The 19,613-nt window shown below is 31.7% G+C and overlaps 2 protein-coding genes across 3 annotated transcripts in view; one reads left to right on the forward strand and one right to left on the reverse strand.

Annotated features, from left to right (window-relative positions):
• The first annotated feature begins 1,913 nt into the window (after positions 1-1,913).
• Positions 1,914-7,895, forward strand: LOC130449848 (odorant receptor 63a-like). Its single transcript, XM_056787889.1, has 6 exons — positions 1,914-2,129; positions 3,051-3,544; positions 4,134-4,235; positions 5,996-6,098; positions 6,155-6,313; positions 7,821-7,895. The coding sequence occupies exons 1-6, from the start codon at positions 1,914-1,916 to the stop codon at positions 7,893-7,895; spliced, it is 1,149 nt and encodes a 382-aa protein (XP_056643867.1).
• A 2,633-nt stretch (positions 7,896-10,528) lies between these two features.
• LOC130449745 (aldehyde oxidase 4-like) overlaps positions 10,529-19,613 on the reverse strand; it is a 39,915-nt gene continuing 30,830 nt past the window's right edge. For both annotated transcript variants that reach the window (XM_056787733.1, XM_056787734.1), the window contains exons 15-21: positions 17,509-17,667; positions 17,279-17,407; positions 15,990-16,120; positions 14,409-14,590; positions 13,123-13,290; positions 12,430-12,543; positions 10,529-10,660 (exon numbers count right to left, since the gene is read on the reverse strand). In XM_056787733.1, coding sequence (XP_056643711.1) covers positions 10,590-10,660; positions 12,430-12,543; positions 13,123-13,290; positions 14,409-14,590; positions 15,990-16,120; positions 17,279-17,407; positions 17,509-17,667 — 954 coding nt within the window. In that variant the 3' untranslated portion in view covers positions 10,529-10,589. The remainder of the gene's footprint in view (positions 10,661-12,429; positions 12,544-13,122; positions 13,291-14,408; positions 14,591-15,989; positions 16,121-17,278; positions 17,408-17,508; positions 17,668-19,613) is intronic.

Raw genomic sequence — 19,613 nt, forward strand, 5'->3', positions numbered from 1 at the left:
TTATATATTTTGCAAATGAAAATTTAGTGAACACATTCATCAAGGAACACGGTGAAATCCAAATAGGCCAATAACTACCCAGGCGCGTGAACTCGTCAGAGATTAATCTTTTCTATTGTCTGTCCCCCTATTTCCCTCTCAGTTCTCAAATTTGAAATAAAATAACTGGGAATCCAGTTGGTTCTCAATTGTAAGGAGAGGTTGTAACTACTGACTAGTTCGACGTTATTATGTCTCACCAAACCAGTTTATTCAACAACCTTCGTTCGGGCTAATATAGATTTCCATGGTAAATGAGAACGGATTTTCGAAATTATTTCAGAAGTAAATAGTAGAAATTATTTATTTGAATACATTTTGCACACCTCAATTACCATGGAAATCTATATTATCGGCAACTGCACTAGATTTCTCCTGACTAATAGTTCGCAATTGGAAGTGAGGATAACGCCACTTGGCGTTCGCTGGGAAATATTTAACTACATGTACCAAATGCGACGCTGTTTGACATTGTCTTCAGTTCGGGTCTCAATCCCGAACGAGGGGTGTAAAACTGCTCTAATGAGATGTAATGACGTCGGAACTAGTCAGTAGTTACACCTCTCCTTGCAACTGCGAGCCATCGGGGTTATTAATATCAACAAAAAGGTCGATCATGCTCTTCAGAGGGGCTGTAATTCAATATTCGTCGAGGCACTATCCAGGAAAGTAGTTGTTTTCCCCTTTGAAGAACGGCGGAATACATTTTTGAAATATTGATTTTCGAAATCAACAAAGAAACTTTTTTATAGCGAACGCTATACATATTGACCTCCCACACCATTAATTCAATGTCAAGGTTTCAACCCAAATGTTCGTGCAGGCCACTAGTATGAGCTCCATGCTTGCCATCGCAATAGGAAAAGTATAGTATACTTGCTAAGTACGCAAATAATTAGCTATTTACCAAGTCCTTTGAGCCCGATTTTAGAAGGGCGCTTTGTAGCCTCATATACATTAAATTACTAAAATATTGAGAAACGCGATAGGTGAAATTTGATCCTGCCATGGTACTTACGGTTAAAAAAAGATATCCAAACATGGAACAACAGGACACTCTCCTGAAAAAAGCAATATCAAGAAAATATCATTGTCTCTATGTGGATACACGACATTCCAATTCTTACAGTGGTGAATCTTTTTTTATTTAATTTTATTTAAGGTAAAAACTAATTTGTCCATGCCCATCAGCTTTTTTATTATATACAAATTTTTGCCGAAATTCTACTAATTATACTACAATTTTTTGTATGTTCCTTTGTATCACTATTGTATTTCTCAGGCATTTTGGTTTTTCAATGTTATTGTAATGTAGACATCTTAATTCAAACACGTCGATTTTTATGAACATCAATTAAAGCGAGGCATTTTTGTTTTATCCATTCCAATATGGATAAAAATACTGAACACATGATCTCCATTTATTTGTTTTGATCCATCCAAACCTGAGAATGTTTACCATATGGTCATAATTTGCTAATCTGTTTGCAGTCGCTTTCATAGACTCGCCCAAATTAGTACTTCGATAACCATTCTGTTTATTGTTCAGTTCCATACGTTTGTTGATAATATCTTTTAAACAAGTTGAAACAATCTCTATACTGTATTAAATAAATAATAAATTAGCGGCAACTGTGAGAAAAAAGTTTTCTCAAATTATATATTCAAACTATTGAAACAAAACTTTTTTCCAACGCGTCTCATTAACCAGTAAATATTTACATTAAGATAATTCCTTTTGGAAACTTTAATCACTTTCCACCCTCTAGAAAGTTTTTTATTTGTTCCATAAAATGAGCTATAATGAATACTGTTTAATAATACGTTGTTACCTTCAATGTAAACCAATTGAAACAAAAACCAACATTTTTAAAATGTACTTTAACGTTAGAATATCTTTGAAAATGTTGAGAGCTATGGGATTGAACCCATTTTATCATCATCGAATTACATCTAAAATACTGTTTTATTTCGGTTTATTTGCTCTTTTAGCGAACCTCTACTTGGGCACTCTTTTATTTATTTATGAAAAACATTTAACTATTGCTAATGTTATAACATCTTTGGAGGCCATTTTTTTAACAATACATGTGAGTATATTATTCACTAATATTTGTTTACTTTTCCAATTCATGAGATTATATTATAAAGATATGCATACCAGCAGTTGTTTGTCAGAAAAAATCAAGGAAATCAATCAAAGACGACGAATCATTCTCCACCACGAAGTGCCAGCTCTCAAACATCATTTTAAATAAAAACGCTTTTTAATTGATGATAAACATCGAATTGATGGGTCATCCGCCGTACAGTCTTTGATTGGCACCTAATGATTTCTTCTTATTCCCGCAGATCGAAAATAAATTACGAGGTCAACGTTTTTCTACACCTGAAGGAGCAGTTGAAATCACATGTTTTGGAGATACCTCTATCAAAATGCATCGACAATTAGTTCAAACGCATGCAAAAGTGTATTGATCTTAATGTAGAATTGAAAAATTGAAATTGTAAAAAACTAAAGCCATATTGAAGTTTAAATATTTGTTTTTATTTTCTTCCAAGTAGTAACTCTCATATTATGTATGTATGTTTTGAATTTACAAATCTATCAAGTCATTTTTCTAAGGCAATCAAACTTATAATCACCTCCTCTAGACGCGTAAATTGAATCATTCATAAAATTACTTTCTTAGAAATAAATATTTCTGTTTCAACAATTGAAAATATTGGAAAAATTTCAAATTTTCAAATAAATGGTTTTCAAATTTTTTTGTATTAATAATTTACTCGTATTATCGATAATTGTCCTTTTTGCCCACATTTGCTATACTGGAAAATTTTTTGCAACCTCAATAATTTGAAATGTCGAAAAAGTGATACTTATATGAAAGACTAACATATATTCACAAATATTTCCATAGAATTATTTATTTCAATTATTATAAGAACAATCTTATTTCATTTTCAAAAACTAATGTAATATTTATTTATTAATTCAAATATTGTTGCAGGTTCTCGTAAAATACACTGTTTTATACAAAAACAGTCATCTTATCAGGTCATTAATTGAAGATACTGAGTTATTCTGGAGTCTTGAAGAATCTTCTTCGGAAGATGAGAAAAACAATGCATTGTCCTATTTGACACGTTTCAAATTGATGTTCATATACTATTTGAGTTTTGGTTCATTTACATCAATGTTTTTTACTTTGAATCCAATACTATCTGGTCAAAGAATCTTACCTCTAACGTCCTACGTACCGGAGTATCCTCCATATACTATTCTTTTTATTGTGGAAGAGTGCGCTTATTGTGCCATATTTTTCCTCATTATACCATTCGATACTATTGTTGGTAGCTTAACGATACTAACGGCTATGCAATGGAAACTTTTGAATGGAAGATTTCAAGAAATACTTAACAGAATAGTGGATACTCCCGAAGATAAGGTTATGTTACAAAAGGAGCTGGGAAAATGCGTCGATCATCACAATTTTTTAATTAGGTGATTCTGATAATGAACATAATGTACTTGGCTTGAAATTGCATTTGATTGGTCCGTTGATTTATTACAAGAGGTGTAAAAATATATACTTTAGTGAATATTTTTCAACCAATCACAATAGTGTTACTGTTGCTGTCCAGAGATCTGTTTTCTTTCTTAATTGATAATATTTATCTATTTTTTTATTATGGTATCATCCCATTGTAATGTTTTTCTTATTTATCCAAAGTATTTCCAATTGTAGTATGAATTTAAACAGTGACCGTGTGTCTCTGACTCACCCAATTTATTTACATAATTACACTAGAGTATTCTTAATAATCAACTATTTATTGCTCATATAGTTAATGTAAATTCAATGGTTCTTTTTGAGTAATTCGATTTCTTCACTATGACATTCGACTACTGAATTATTGGCTGATAACATGCTAGTATTTATACCAAAAAGAATTTCTCGGATAATTCTAAAAATTAAAACAAGAAAAAAAAATGAATAAAAAGGTCTTTCTAGAAATTGTATCTAAATACAACGCCGCTATATGTATAAATCAAACATATGGAATAAATAACTCATTATATTATGTTTTAGATACGTGTCGAGACTAAATGATGCCCTATTTTTTGCTTTAGCTCCATATGTTTTGATAATCGTAGTTTCAAATTGTTCCGAACTCTTTATAATTTCATTGAGGTAAGTATGATAATTACCTTGTTCTCTCAACATAATATTGAACGGAGAATAAATTTGCGAGGTATTATCTGTTAATACTTGATATATTTTCATACGAAAAGTTTAATATTATTTTCTTATTTGCTTCAATTCTATAAACTTCACTCTTTCCGATTTATTTATCTTTTATACACAATCTATATCAGTTACTCAAAGCCTGAGGTCCAGTATGTTACCCTTTATTTTCGATTATTTGGAAATTGATAAACTTGCAGACCAATCTATTAAGCAGTCTTTTTGCCAGCAGTAAAACATCCAATGATTATCCCACTGATTTTTTTAGATTGAATGATTCTTATCTTTCTGCTTTCTCATTCTAATTGGCCACATCTTTCTGGATATCGAACTTTTACTACTGTTTGATCATAATTGTACTGTTTGACTTTAATTCGGTAACATCGTTGTTACCAGGGCCGGATTAAAATTTATAAGGCCCGGGGCTAAAATAATGACGGGGCCTCCTTAAGGAATTCGAAAACCCGGAAAAATTCACAAAATAATATCAATACGTTAGATTTGTGGTATCAACACATCAAAAAATACAGAATGATTTCCAAATGATGGGGCCCTCTTGGACCTGGGGCCCGGGGCTATAGCCCCCCCAAGCCTCAAGCTTAATCCTGCCCTGGTTGTTACTGTTGTGAGGCTTCATCTATTGTAGTATCGTCATAATTGCGGCAAGTCTATCCGCCTTCGAGTTTCCTTTTTCCTTCATGCAGGTACGCAGTAGAAGCTTATTTCAGTGTCACGAATCCAGGAGAGTGCGGCTTTATTTGTACTTTCCACGTGGTGGCTTTCGTTACATATTTATATCAAAACGTGTAATCATATCAACATTTTATTGATCAATTATCTTTACCATTTTTTCTATATATTCAATTAAGATTCCACATTTAGAATATCAAAACACCGTGGCTATGATATTATTGGAAGAAAAAATTGTTTTTGTTTTCTTAATAAAATGCTTTCCGTATAAAGTATATTGTTTTACTTAGCAATTTTCATAAGTAAATAACCAAATACAAATCATTTCATGAGACAAAGCCCTACCAGAATACTTAGTGTCTATTTAAGTTTCTTTTTCCTAGTTCAATGAATGTTTTTTTTGCAATCCTTACAACAAAAACAGTTTTCTTTACATTGTATTGAAACTTATCTATGTTTCTTATTTATTCAAAATTTGGTAAGGTGACATCAAAAAAATAGTCGATACTCATATTATGATAATTGTAGCAAAGGTGCTGTCACCCTATAGAGAATCATTCTTTCATCAAACCGCCCTCTATGATGTCTTATTTATTAGTTATCCTGGTAGTAACACCACCACCTGTTTCCTTTCAATGATTATCGCCTCCTCGGTATCCTAGTAATACTGCTGTGCCGATTTGTTGCTCATTGCAATTCTTGATACCATTGAAATTCCTCTTCGTACATTTGCAGAATTCTATTCTCTTATTTGAAGAGTGTTCTGTTTTTGAAGCTTGTACGTTTCTTGAATAATGCTTTGGGCTCTCCAGATAGATTCTTTTGTTTTTCTGTGTTTTGACCTAGCTATTCTATAAGACGTTATAGGAGATATCATATAAAAAAAGTATCACGCAACTAGAGGTAGAGAAAGCGGCATCCCCAATAATTATTAATATCAATATCAAAATTTGAATTATATTCGAAATCTCAATTATATTTAAAAAGTTATTGGTTCTAAACTTTCTGGTTTTCAGCCCACCAACACCGTTATTGATAAAATGTATTACATACGTTATTGCTCTACTTAATGAATATATAATGTTCTACTGTATACCCGGTCAAATATTAACAGTTGAGGTATTTGAATAACATCATTTTTTTATACCATGTTTTGATACATTTTCGAATTGTAGGCTGAAAAAACCGTACAATATATATTTGCTTCGAAATGGTATGCAAACTCATCCTGTCTTAAAAAACCTATAATCAATATTGTTACGATGATGAGTAGGAGACAAATTGGCATAAATGTTTCCAAAATCATGAATTTGAACTTTGAAAATATGTTGAAGGTAAAGTGCTGATTATAATAAATTAGGAAATTCACAAAATTCTATAGCTTCGAATTATTCCAATGAAATTTCAGAAAAATGTAACTTCATGTAACAAGATGTGATTATGTTATACTTAAATTAAATTTCTAAAGGAGTCACCAACATAATGATTCTGGAATCTTGAAACTCAAGGACATTATTTGATTTATAACGTTAGAATACTCAAAAAACTAAATATATAACATTCTTTTCAAATAATTATCAATATTTTGAATGCAGAAACTAAAATCAGTCAACTACATACTGGGTATCTAAAAAAATGTCGCCGCCTCTAGAATAGGAAGGAAACTAAGAAATAATATAAGGTTCAATTGAGTTCGTGTTGTCTAGGGTATTACTGAGACAGTCGATAGGTTAAATGAAAAGTACATGTTTTTGGAAGCCATACGTCTTTCGGATTTACAGTATGTCTTAAAACATAATTGCTCAAGTTGCTCAGCAACTGACTCTTGCGCGATTTTCGTCTAATTATTATAGGTTCGTTCCCACCCATCAAAAACTGTCCTTGGTGCGGTGACGATTCTGCGTAATAGAGATTACGTGTTCCAACCAGGTAATTACAGTTGTATAAAAGTTCTGTTATTTGCATTCCAATCGACTTGGGTATCGTATGTAACCGTTTCCGGGACGTTTTTTCGATACCAAAAGTCAAAAAATGATAAGAATCGTTGAATTGGTCCTAATTCCTTTCGAGGGAATTTAATATCTGAGCTGTATTTGGAACATTTTCATATGCTAGAGCTTCCTGACCGAATAGCGGCAATTTCGGGCTCAAATAATAAGAAAAACTCGGATCCCAATATTTGGTTCCACTACTACATCATGATCCAAATGTTAACCAGTTTGAAGGAAGGTGGATTGAAAGAAATGGATTAATGGATTAGTTACCTAGGTCACTTAACCGTATCCTCTTCGATTTTCTTTGTGAGGATATTCGAAAAGTCGAATCGTCAACCGATTAGACAATTTAGAAGACTCAATGAAACGAATTAGATATGGAAAGAAATGTCAGATGATCGGAAACTCTGTAAATCAGATCAATCATGGTTTTGGCATATGTCAAATAGTGATTGGCGCTCAATTTAAACAATTTTCTGACAAATTGTTTTACTTTGATAGACTGATTAGTTAATTTGAAAGTTATTATTTGAATTGAATTTATTCCAATTTTTAGTATTTTTCTCGTTTTTTTATTTCTTATGTGACATCTATTTAATTTTTCTCAATGTAGGAAAAAATGCCCTATGAAATTATATACAAAACCTAGCTATTCAAAGAAATATTGAAATATCATAACTTTGACCAATTGAATCATTATTTTTTATGCTTATGTCAAAATCAATTGTTTTACGTGTTTCAATTTTTTTTTAAATGAACATTGTACGTTTCATATATTTTGTGCATTACTTAATCATAACCCTTCATAGTTTTTCACATATTCATTGTATTTGTATTATTTTTTTAGTCCTTTAGAATGATAATATCTTATTACATGTTTTTAAAAACTTTGGAGCTCAGCCGCAATGAAGGTGATTCCTGATTTAGATATCAGAATGTCAGAACCGCAAAACTTGACATTTCCAGTAACTTGTAATTTGAGCAATGAATAAAATAATCAACAAATTGGTGTGTTATTACTCACTTAATAGTCTATGAGCCGAGAGACCTTTTTGTTCAAGTTATTAACCGAACGCTCTCTGAATAGGAGTAGCTCGGCATACATGTTCGACAATAAATGTGCAGATGTAATAGGATTTTATACTAAAGTTGAAATTTCGACGCAGTGCGGCTCTTAACTATCTGCCCTTACAGTGTCAAAACATCCTTACCAGATAAAACTTCTATTAACAATTAATTTTAAACTAAATAAACTGATGTGACATTTTATTCAATTAGCAATAACTTGGGAGCAGAATTATATACAAAAAACTAACTTGTAATGCTGCTTATATAGGATAGACATCTAAATAATTGTAAAAAAGATTAGGATGACTAAAAAAGAGAATTTTTAAATACGTTTCATACGTTTCCGTATCCTAACTAACATCATTGAAAATCAATCAGTCGTAGTACCAATCCTGGTTCGTTCCAGATAATGCGAGCTGTCTTAGATTGATAATTGGTCAGGTAGTGAACAAATTTTCATAGGAAAGTTAAACAATAATTTTGTACCTCATAATATGAATGAAAATAATATAATATACAATCATTAATAATTAAATTATGTATGAAACATGATATTTGCAACAAATATATTCCCTTAATCTTAAGAATTACATATACGATGTACGAAAGAAGATGCCTGTACTATCAATATAAGTTGTAGGTATATTTGCGTTTAGTTTCTTTTTAATAATTAAAGAAGTTGGTGGTTGTGAAGATTTTTCTGAAAATAGAGAAAATTGAGTACCGAGCTGCCAATAAATATGCTGCTGCCAATTGTGTGCATTAAAAGACCCACGGGGAAAATTTTAAATTGTTTATCTTGTTGATCTAACACATTACTTACACTACCACTACACTAATACACACAAGTACACTGTCTGACGCGCGTTTCATAAAAATACCATCAACGGTTCCAAAAACTCCAGCTTGGTTAACAAAAAGTTCAATAAAAAAATAATAATGTGTGAGATTTCTAGTGATAAAAATTAACAAAGAATGCTGCATATATCCAAATTATTAAACACATAATACATACCTGATCATTTATGACTTGAACAGTTTTGACAGCTGAATTCAAACGTGGCTGTATCAGCTTGTCTCGAGCGAGCGTTCTAAACTGCCAAAAACTGCAACAACCTCCGATATCACCAAAAAATTTTACCAAATTGGAATAAAAAATTATGCATTCATAAGTTATCCGGGCCCTGGGTGTTTGCTCACTTCAAACTAAAAGCGGGTTCAAATGAGCATTTCCCATTCTTTATTAACATGAACTGCACTTCAAATTGTTCGACCATCCACTGTATTTAACAGAACTGGCTTACATAGATTTCTTTTTAGACATATAAATTGTAAAAAAGTCTTTTCCAGCTATATTATGAGCGGTTTCTTATGGGGAACGTGGCAATGAAACACCAAAGTGGACTAACTTTAATATATTATCCGAGCTTCCGAATACTTATCTATTGATCGTCTGGGACTGAAATTATGGTCAAATACAATATAAGAAATATGTATAAGAATAATAAAATTTCTACTTGCAAAAATTAATTGAGATTTTCGGTGGTTTTGAATCGTATTCTTGTTAAAAGTTTTAAAATTGATAGGTTGTTGAATCTGCTTCTATAGCTATTTTCTCTGTGAGACTGAAGGGTTACTAAGTTTAAGTTTGTCTTGAAAAATCCTATTGTTGACAAAAAAGCTCTCCTTGTCCACTACACTTGCTCTAGATTTCCTAGTTTATCAAGAAGTTATCCTGCTCCCATTTTCCATCATTTCCATCGACCGTCTACTCATAATGTATTTTAATGTGGTCAAAGTCGTGAATTAAGAGTACCCAGTACTAGATGGTTTCTTTTTATTTAATTTTCTCATTCAACCAAACGCACATTGTTCTTATTTATATTGGTAGTGGTGCAGGCACTTAAACATACATACCTTAACCTATCAAAATAATTCATGTTACTACATTGATATAATTTGTCATCACTAATATTGTCGTCATTTTTAATCCTGTAAATTTGTCGGATGAAAGTCGAAAAAACCTCAAAAAAATCGATTTTTTTCCAATTTTAGTGATTATAACCGAAAAGGACTATTTTTTGGAAAAACTTTTTTTCGGACGTTTTTAAATTAGTACAATATGATACTATAACTGCCTCTGTAGACCCAATAGTTTCCGAGATTAAGTCTTTCAAAGTTTATCATTTCTTTAGAATGTTATAGATTTTTTAGTCTTTTAATGCAGCGTACTGAATGAAAATAGTTCTAAGATAGATATTCTAATAGTCCGGTACGATTCATAGGTTGACTTATGAATGCTATCGCGTACTCTCACAAATGGAACAGAACCTTTCTGAAAAATTTTTGGACATTCCGATCGAGGATTCGAAATTTTATCCGTCAAGATGATTGTTTGAAACCCAATTTTCTGATGTTGAACAAAACCATTCAAAAACTTGACTTAGAATCATAGAATGTGGTAGATGAATAAAGAAACTAATGATGTTCAGTTCTATTCAAGTAATTTTATTTGTTATATAAATGAGAGATAAGTAATCACTTATATCTAATGTAAAACGTACTGCTTATAATTATTTTTTGCATATAAAAACGTTTTCTCTACAGTTGTAGGACCATCTGAAACAATTGTGGTTAATTACATTTTGAAAATATACCTATGGATAATTTCAAGCTAATTAATTTCTATTTTCTTGTTGTTGGATAAAAATAACAGCACACAAGAAAATGTGAATGAAATAACCTAAAGAGCTTGTTGAATGCATGGCAATATCATTTCCAGTGAATAATAGCAATTTTATATTCACAACTCATATACAATATACCTAGAGTTCCAGGAGCGAGTAAATAATGTGAAAATAATACTGTGATATGAAAAAATTTTTTCATACGACCTATCGTTTCTGATTTCTAGGCATTTAAACTTATATTTAAATATATTTTCTAAATTATCCATTCGAACATTATGAATTTTTAATGGATGCTTACATATACCTGCCATGTATTTTACGGAATAAATAATTCTACACTACAATCTGAAGGTCATGGGCGGCTCTTACCCAATGGTTAATAATCCGTCACTTTCACAGGGTGACCTGTACGATCTGAAGAACTCAGAAACTCATGTCACAGCATTATTTTCACGTCATCTACTCACTCCCGAATTTTTCGAATCAAGAGCCGGAACATCCTGTATGTTTGTTTAGGTTTATCAGCAAGGACCATTTGATGATGTGATCTATTTGGAGAGTATTATTTCTTAAGAATGCCAAAAAATTATTCCAAATATGATACGGAAAGTACTACAACGAGTTTGACAAGAGCACAATCAAATGTTTACAAAGAGAGGGTGGTATGTCGAAGCTGTAGAACGTTGATTTAAAATTTAATTATGTTTGTTTCCGTTCAATAAATATTCTTTGTATGGATTTTTCAATTTCTCTATTATCCAATAATTATTATGCATGCATTACGTATGTGAATAAATAAAACAGTAATAAATAGAAAGGTTATCATATTTTAACAGGCAAGAGAGATAAATTGTATCCAGCCAGAATAATTAATACGGATACGAATAAAACCACTAATAAAAAAAGTTTTCCATACGGTTCCAATTTAAGTAGACACACTGTATAACACAATGTAGCTCGCTACTTTGTTCTTAAATCTGTTCAAAATTGATAAGTAGATGACTTAGTTTGGCTTAAGTTAATACGACCTAGATTGGTTTACTGGTAGGCCTGAGGTGCTATCCTTTATTTTCCATAATTTGGACCAACTCTTCCATATAGTGTTTTTTGACCAACTACAATCCAGATGGGATTTTCCAATTCCCTTATTTATAATTCTGCTTCATCTCGAGACAATCTACTGTATATATCTCCCATAATTGTTCCACTTTCTGACAAACCTGATTTCAAAAAATGCATTGTGGATTGGATTTTTTAAAACCAATATCAAAAATAATACTACTACGGTACATTTCATCGAATGACTGCTTTTCATCAAAGAATACTGATATTCAAATTTGCTCAGCTCCCTTTTATCCCAACGTATAAAACAAAATCTTCTCTTTATTATATATGTTTCCAATTTATGTAGTTATTTGAACTTGATTCTGAGTAATATGATACAATTTGTTGTTACTAGATTTCTGATCATAAACATCTGTACTATAACAAATTAAGATAATTTGACACTTATTTTGTTACAAGATTACTAGATTACATTCCCTCTTAAAAATATCTAAAAGGTTCGCTAATAATGCTTTGTACTTTATAGGTGATGTTTATGAAGATGATTAATAAAAAACGAACAATTGAATTTGAAACAGTGAGCGATATTGATTTTTTAACTTACACCTATCATAATTTCACCGTATGACTTACCAAATGGTATCCAATCCGTGTTGGTGGGATTAGTTTCTTTCTTAGCAAAGCTTAAAGCATTTCTAATTGCCAAAGGTACCGCAATCGAGAGACAGATTGGTGGTTCACCAACAGCTAAAATGAGTCCATGTTTAGTACTGATTTTTATCATATTTTTTCATAGATACCATTAAATTTTCCAGCAAATCATAAACTAAAAAAATGATAAACTAACCGGTATAAGTGAATTGAGAATCTCAATCAATATACTCGTATTTTGCCTAGAAGTAGACAAATGATAGAAAGTTAATATTATTAATATCATTATGCGAATCACTTAGGCACTACTCAGCTTGAAGCCGGTATCATTCACCTATCCTGAATACAAAGTATCATGCTTTACCACACTAAGTACGGAAAATCGTATTTTCCACTATTTACTCTATGATAGCAGCGACTCATCTACGTTCAGAGCTTACAACTTAAAGATGGTGGTATTCAATATCGCCATATAAACAGCTGTAACTCATTCAGTTTATTTGCTTCTTAAAATATACAGAATAGCCAACGTAGATCAGAAAAGATTTGTTTTCTTTAAAAAAAATTGATTCTATAACGTATTTTCTTTTCTATTTTATACAAAAGTAATATCTATTTATTCACTACATTTGGAACAAGGAATAGTTGGTCGATGGAAACCTATATATCAAATACCTTTTGATTTCAGAACACCAACAGGATTTTCACTGTTCTCAGTAAACTTTATTCTAAAGTTTATTGGTATATCCTTAGCGCCTGGTGGTTTATACGTCCATGTTCTATTTGTCATTAATTTGCCTTCTGAGTCATAAATCAACTCTTCTGTTGTGTAGTAACCAATTCCTATGAAAAATTAATACATTCAAAGTCTATGGGTATTTATGCAATCAAAAAAGTTTGCTAATATTGTCTGATACAAATCAATCCATTGAATCAACTGAAAATATCAATAATAAATCTAGAGTTGTCTAAATACCTCCGTGAGTAAAAAGAATGATAATTTCAAAAAGATGAGCAGAAATATTGTTGGTCAAACCTTTAATAGTTTGATGTCGGAATAAACGCTTCAAATGAAATGGATCGAGAAAATGGGAAAGTACGTTAATGATTATGTTTATTGTATACTCTTATTCCGGGAGTGTCTGTTGATTTCACGTGATGGAAAAAAATGATTGTTAACAGGTTATATATAACGGCGTTTAATGGTGTCAAATTGTGTTAATCTAATAATAATAATAGTAATCATCTGTTCTATTTCTATAAGTTATGAATTGTTTTAAATAAAAAAAGTTAATTTAATGTAACGTACTACGCAAAAGTAGTTTATGATGTTAGTATTCATCCCTAGAAACCAGAGCCTGCCCTTTCCTTATTGTATCTTTTCATGCTAAGTGACATAAATATTAATAATGTGAAATTGTTCAAAAATGTATCCAATAATAAAACTTGAGGCATTTGAGATGTGGCTCTATAGACGCATCCTGAAGATACCCTGGACTGACATAATCCCCAACGACGAAGTACTAAGACGCATTGGTCGCAAAAGAAAGAAATATTTCACTTAGGACACATCTTACACAACGACAAATGCCTATTACTACAGAACATAATGCAGGGCAGAGTAAAGGGAAAGAAAGGCATCGGCAGGAACAAGAAATCCTGGCTAACATAAGAGAATTGACAAATCTCAGCGTCTGAGAATTGTTTCATGTTACGAGGGACAGAGACGCATTTAAAAACGTAGTCGCCAACCTTCAATGAAAAGACGACAGGAGAAGTATCCAATAATAAATTTTTGGATACATTTGAAAGCATATACACCATACAAGAGCGTGTCATGCAGAAACTATCAATACCATCAATACCTGTACCTCAAAAATAAGACATACTCTATTTATTGTTTTGATTGAAATCTTTATATTTCAGGATCAGGATTTTTAAAAATATCTGTAAATATTTACCCATAACGAAAGCTCCCTCAATTTGTCCAATATCTATTAAAGGACTCATACTTTGGCCCAAATCTTCAATTATGTCAACTTGTAGAATTTGTTGTTGTCCTGTCAGTATATCCACTTCTACTGACGTAGCACATATTCCAAATATTGGATAACTCACAATACCAGGCGATGTTCCATTGAAACTAAAAAATTGCACAAACAGGTATCAGTTTAATTGGTTAACCAGATATAATTCTCTTTTTTATATATGATATATTTATATTTATATTTTGTAAATGTATCAATAACATACGAAATAGATATAAGAAAAATGATCTTCGATAATTATTGGAAAATGGGTAATTAGTAGACATTTTACAGTTCTTCCACACTCTCCATAGTTCTAGCACAATTATATAAATATAGAACAGTTCTGTGAGTCTGACGTTTGAGTTTCTAAAAATATCTAATATTAGATGTGATATGCGATTTATATCAGGAAAGCTATCCAATTGAAGAAGTCTCAAAACAAAAAGAATATCAATTCAAAATTTTCAACAGATATAGAATTTATCGGTCATTTGAAATTTGTTGGTTTTCTGAGGTTTACCTATAACCTGGTGAACCCATTAACCAGCCAAATGGCCGACGACAGGAAATAATTCAGCCACATCTGTACCCGTTTACTTAAATAAAGAAGATCGAAATGCTATTTATTTTGTCAAGCCTTTTTTGCTCCTTCATTTCAGTTCGAACCACACTATCTTCCTAAATCCACAACAATTCAGCCTTTGAAAAGGAAAATTTTTAATGCTAGACGTAAAATATTCCTCACTCAACATGCATAATGTCTCCATTCCGTTCCCAAACAATGGAACGAACCTCTCTCTCGTTTATTCAAATCTTTTGTTGGGGAAATTGATCTTAATTTCATAATAAATGAGTATTTGATTAACAAAACTCTTCAAAATGAACGGAGCAGACAACACCTCCCTTAAGTGGAGCCCAATTAACTTTTTTGCAGCCTCAAATTCTTGAAATCGATCTTTTATGAAAACTTTGACAACAAATATTGAAAATTAGAAAACTCTCACGAACTTTCAACATATCCTATTAGATATTTTGAATTATCGTGGTTTCTTTGGCGCCGGCCGTCTATCTAGGACATTTGCAAGGTTTTCACCTGTATATTATGTATCAGAAACAATTTAAGAAAATTATTGTCTATCAGATAATACTTTTTTGAATCATATAACTAACACTACAAAAATAACAGTAGCACTTCTTGTAAATTTGAGGTTCTTTACATAGAATAATCCAAAATTTTATAACATCAAACGGCGCAGCACCCAAAAATCGGACAGAGCTAAAAATTACGCAAACTCATTCGCAGGGATGCGGCCTGCCTGCGAAGTAGGGCGAAGTACTTGAAATCAATCCTCTTATATTCGGTTGGAAGAGTGCGAATATCATATAATCTGAAAACATTGCTTCGAAAACTGTACTTCTAAATATTTCCAACATATCGACCGAATAATATCAAATAAGATGGCGTTTTTTGTAATTGCTTTACAAAATAGTAGTGAATCAAACTGGACTTACTATCCTGTAGCACACAGTTGAATTTGGGCATCAAAACAGGCATTAACAACATCAACCCAAGTAGGATTCTTCATTTTGTCTTTTATTGGTTTCATTCTCTCCAAGAGTGTATCGCATGCTCTAATAACGGCCTAAACATACAATTTGACATTATATATATTCCATAATAAGATGGATACTTTCTATATATTTTGTTTTTGTGTCAATTATTGTTATGGAAATAATAATTTTTCAATATTTTTCAATATTTTTCAATCAAATGATTCCAGTTAGAAACTTTTTAGTTGGTTTAGAAGTTTAACAAAATATTTTGAGAATATGTTGGATAATTTCGAAGAAAATCTTGGATTACATAGATTTTCTTGAAATATCAGCTGTGATGTATTGATAACGTTAATATCTTGATTAAAATCAATTCTGTGCCAATATTTATTTTTAAAGTAATTGTCCAACCCTCTTCTTGAAAAGACAATCACTTTTTTTCACTCGCTTTTTACCTCATCGATCAAACTTGCTATCTGAATATATATAAACTCTATTCCTCAATTGGTCAAACCCTTTGCTCTAAAATACTATTATTCTTATGACCTCACCGCTTGTACTTTTTTCCCCATTGGCCAAATATGTTTCTAAAATCGATATGCCCGTCACCAATTATGATGTATGTAATACTCCTTTATTTTAGTAAATTAAAACTACTCCAATCGACCACCCAGTAGAAGAAAACATATATCATATCCACCAAACCATCTTTGGTCGTGTTAGCATCTTTCATTTGGCCTCGATCTCATATCAGGTTATCGTGCTAAAGACGCTGTCTCTAACTAGATGATGAATATCACAGTCCACCTTGCAATGATCTCAAGCTCAGTTTCAGAAATAAGAATTTTTCAAGGATATTGCAACCCAAACACAAGTTTACTGTCTACTGGAGGTTTTTATGGTGTAAATTTGTATCTACGAGGAAAAGTTCCAAATAGTTAAATTAAAAAAAAAATAGCTACTGGACCACGTCAAATAGATTCTTTGGAACTTTAATTCTCTGACATGTAAGAAAAATCTGGATCTCAGCAAAACATATTTTTACTTTTTCTTACTATTATAATTTTTGCAGAAAATGATTGGGATGGGATGCCGCTTTGAAGCCAGACCTAATACTAACTCTGTAAGGATTCTAAGTATGGGGGATATGAGTTCTGAAAGGTATCAAAATTAGAATTTAGTAGATCAATATTTTCTTGAGAAACCAATATTTAGCTTAAGCTCTTCTTCCTATTGTCTATACTTACATAACAAATAGCTTCACTGGTTAAGCTACCTCCAGAACTAGAGCAATTGGGAGCTACGAAATTATAATTCGGTTTTACACTAACTTTGCTCACATCTATTCCAAATTTGTATGCGCATACTTGAATAACCTGGAAAAAATTAATATATAACACCAAATGGGGAACAAATTGTTTCCCTATTAGTGTAAATGTTAAGGTCAAAATAGGTTTAATATCAATAAATCTTTTACCTTAGTATTAATACCTTGTCCCATTTCAACTCCTCCGTGGGATATAGCAACTCCACCATCTCCATGATAAATAGAAACAATAACAGTGTAGTTTACATAAACTTCCAACACCCATCTTAATGGTACAACGGATAAACCTCTTTTTCGCCATCTATTAGCCTAAAAGTATAACATTTTCTTGATATTGAGAACAATAAAGAAGAGGTACAACAAATATAAATATGACTGGTTGTTATTTGTAGTTACATATTGAAATGAATTTAAAATGCTTCATAGAAATGGCAACGCTTATTTTCATAAGACATTCAATCGGTACCAAATACCATAAACGATAATGTGGTAAATTCCCTTGCTTAAATATTTGTGAGAAATAAGAATGGAATTCACAATTTGATTGACTTATCATGAAAAATGAATATGAAATACAAAAGCATTCCTTTTCAGGAGTTCACTAGGAATGTTGGCGATGATGAATATGAGCTTTTATCAATATCTTATAGGTTGTTGTCCAGGCGGTAGAATTATAATTCGTAATTAGCAATTTGCGCTGATCGATTATTTGACATTTTGTTAATATGTTCTCTAGTTTTTCTTTTCTTTCTTCTTATCACGTTTTCGATGATATTTTAGATCCATTATGATATTTTGGGGTAGTTTTATTCGCATAATCAATACACAATCGTATGATTTTTAACTCACTACTTTTATTGCGAGCGTCAAACACATGAAAAGGTTTTACAGTTCTAGCCAAGGTGTGTGATTATTGTTTACAATACATCGTTTTTGTTGTTTTTTCTTCCGAGTGAAATTTGTTTAAATAGTCAGTTCTCTGAACAATGAAGGTACAAATTTTGAAGAAAAATCTAGCAGATATACTAAAAGTTTGGTCGTTAAACATAAAACGTGTAGACGATTTAAAAAACTATGGTGAAAAAAATTTGAAATTTTTATGTTGAACTCTTCAAGAAACAGTTTGGTTATGAGTTGAACAAACAACAATTCAATTTAGTGTGTGATTTTTTAGAATGCTGCAATAGCTCGAGTAGGTTGAAAAAAGGAATACAAGCAATTCATAAAAAAATTTCAACCTCTCAAAGTACTGAACAGAAAAATTTTCGGAAATTTGAGGAAAATACGGGAATTTGGAAGCTCATTTAAAATATACTGACCAATACTATGGAAATATTATTGGTAATGTGAAAATCCAACATCTTTCATCTAAATCTAGCGGCACCAGCACAACAGAGTAAATCGACATTACATCAAATATTTATCATAATAATATCTCATCTCATTTTAATATTAATAGATATATACTGACTCTATTTTGCGAAATATCAAAAAAATTAGCTCCAAGAGGAAATAATCTGTTGAAGTTTTACCCTGTACAACGATGGTCCCAGAAGTACCTGACTGACCTAGAGATGGCGGTAGTTGCTTGAAAAACACCACTGTATTAGAAAGTCCACAATCTCTACAGTATATATTTCAAGTTTCAAGATGCCACGACGTTTAATATTTGTTTAGTAGTCGTCAATAGTGAACGTTTTCAGTTAATTTTTAGACAACGATGAGAAACCAGTGCGCAAGATGGGTGCCGCGTTTGCTTCGTGAAGATGTTTTCATCGAGTGTTTGAAAAGGTTTCACAGAAATAAAGTCGATTTTTTGCGTCGTTTCATAGCATAAAACGTGGATTCATGACTCCACGCCCGAAACAAAAGAACAATAAATAAAATGGATTTTGAATGGGAGAACCGTCTCCTAAAAAGGCCAAGTCCGTTCCATCTGTAGGCTAGGTCGTGGCATAGGTCAAGGAAAAACTAGCAACGTTGATTATTATGCAAACTTATTGCAACGTTTGGGCCAAAATTGCTGAATTTAAGTTTGAATTGCTACCTCATGCACCCTATTTGCCAAATAGGGCCCCGTCGGATTATTTTCTGCTCCCAGAGTTAAAAAAATAGCGGTAGTTGATGGCTATTTTGAGAAGCCTGGCCTTATTATAAAAAGGGTATCGAACTTATCGAACAGCGCTGGGAAGAATCGTCTGTGGAGCTAAAAGGAGATTACGTTGAAAAATAAATAAATTTTTTCCAAAAGTTCT

Source organism: Diorhabda sublineata, chromosome 10 (assembly GCF_026230105.1).
Source record: "Diorhabda sublineata isolate icDioSubl1.1 chromosome 10, icDioSubl1.1, whole genome shotgun sequence".
NCBI classification, from domain to species: Eukaryota; Metazoa; Arthropoda; class Insecta; order Coleoptera; family Chrysomelidae; genus Diorhabda; species Diorhabda sublineata.

Coding starts and splice junctions, on each gene's coding strand:
- LOC130449848 (XM_056787889.1), top strand. CDS start 1,914: ATGTACTTTAACGTTAGAATATCTTTGAAAATGTTGAGAGCTATGGGA. Junction 2,130..3,050: donor CCATTTTTTTAACAATACAT/GTGAGTATATTA, acceptor ATATTGTTGCAG/GTTCTCGTAAAATACACTGT. Junction 4,236..5,995: donor CTCTTTATAATTTCATTGAG/GTAAGTATGATA, acceptor TCTGGTTTTCAG/CCCACCAACACCGTTATTGA.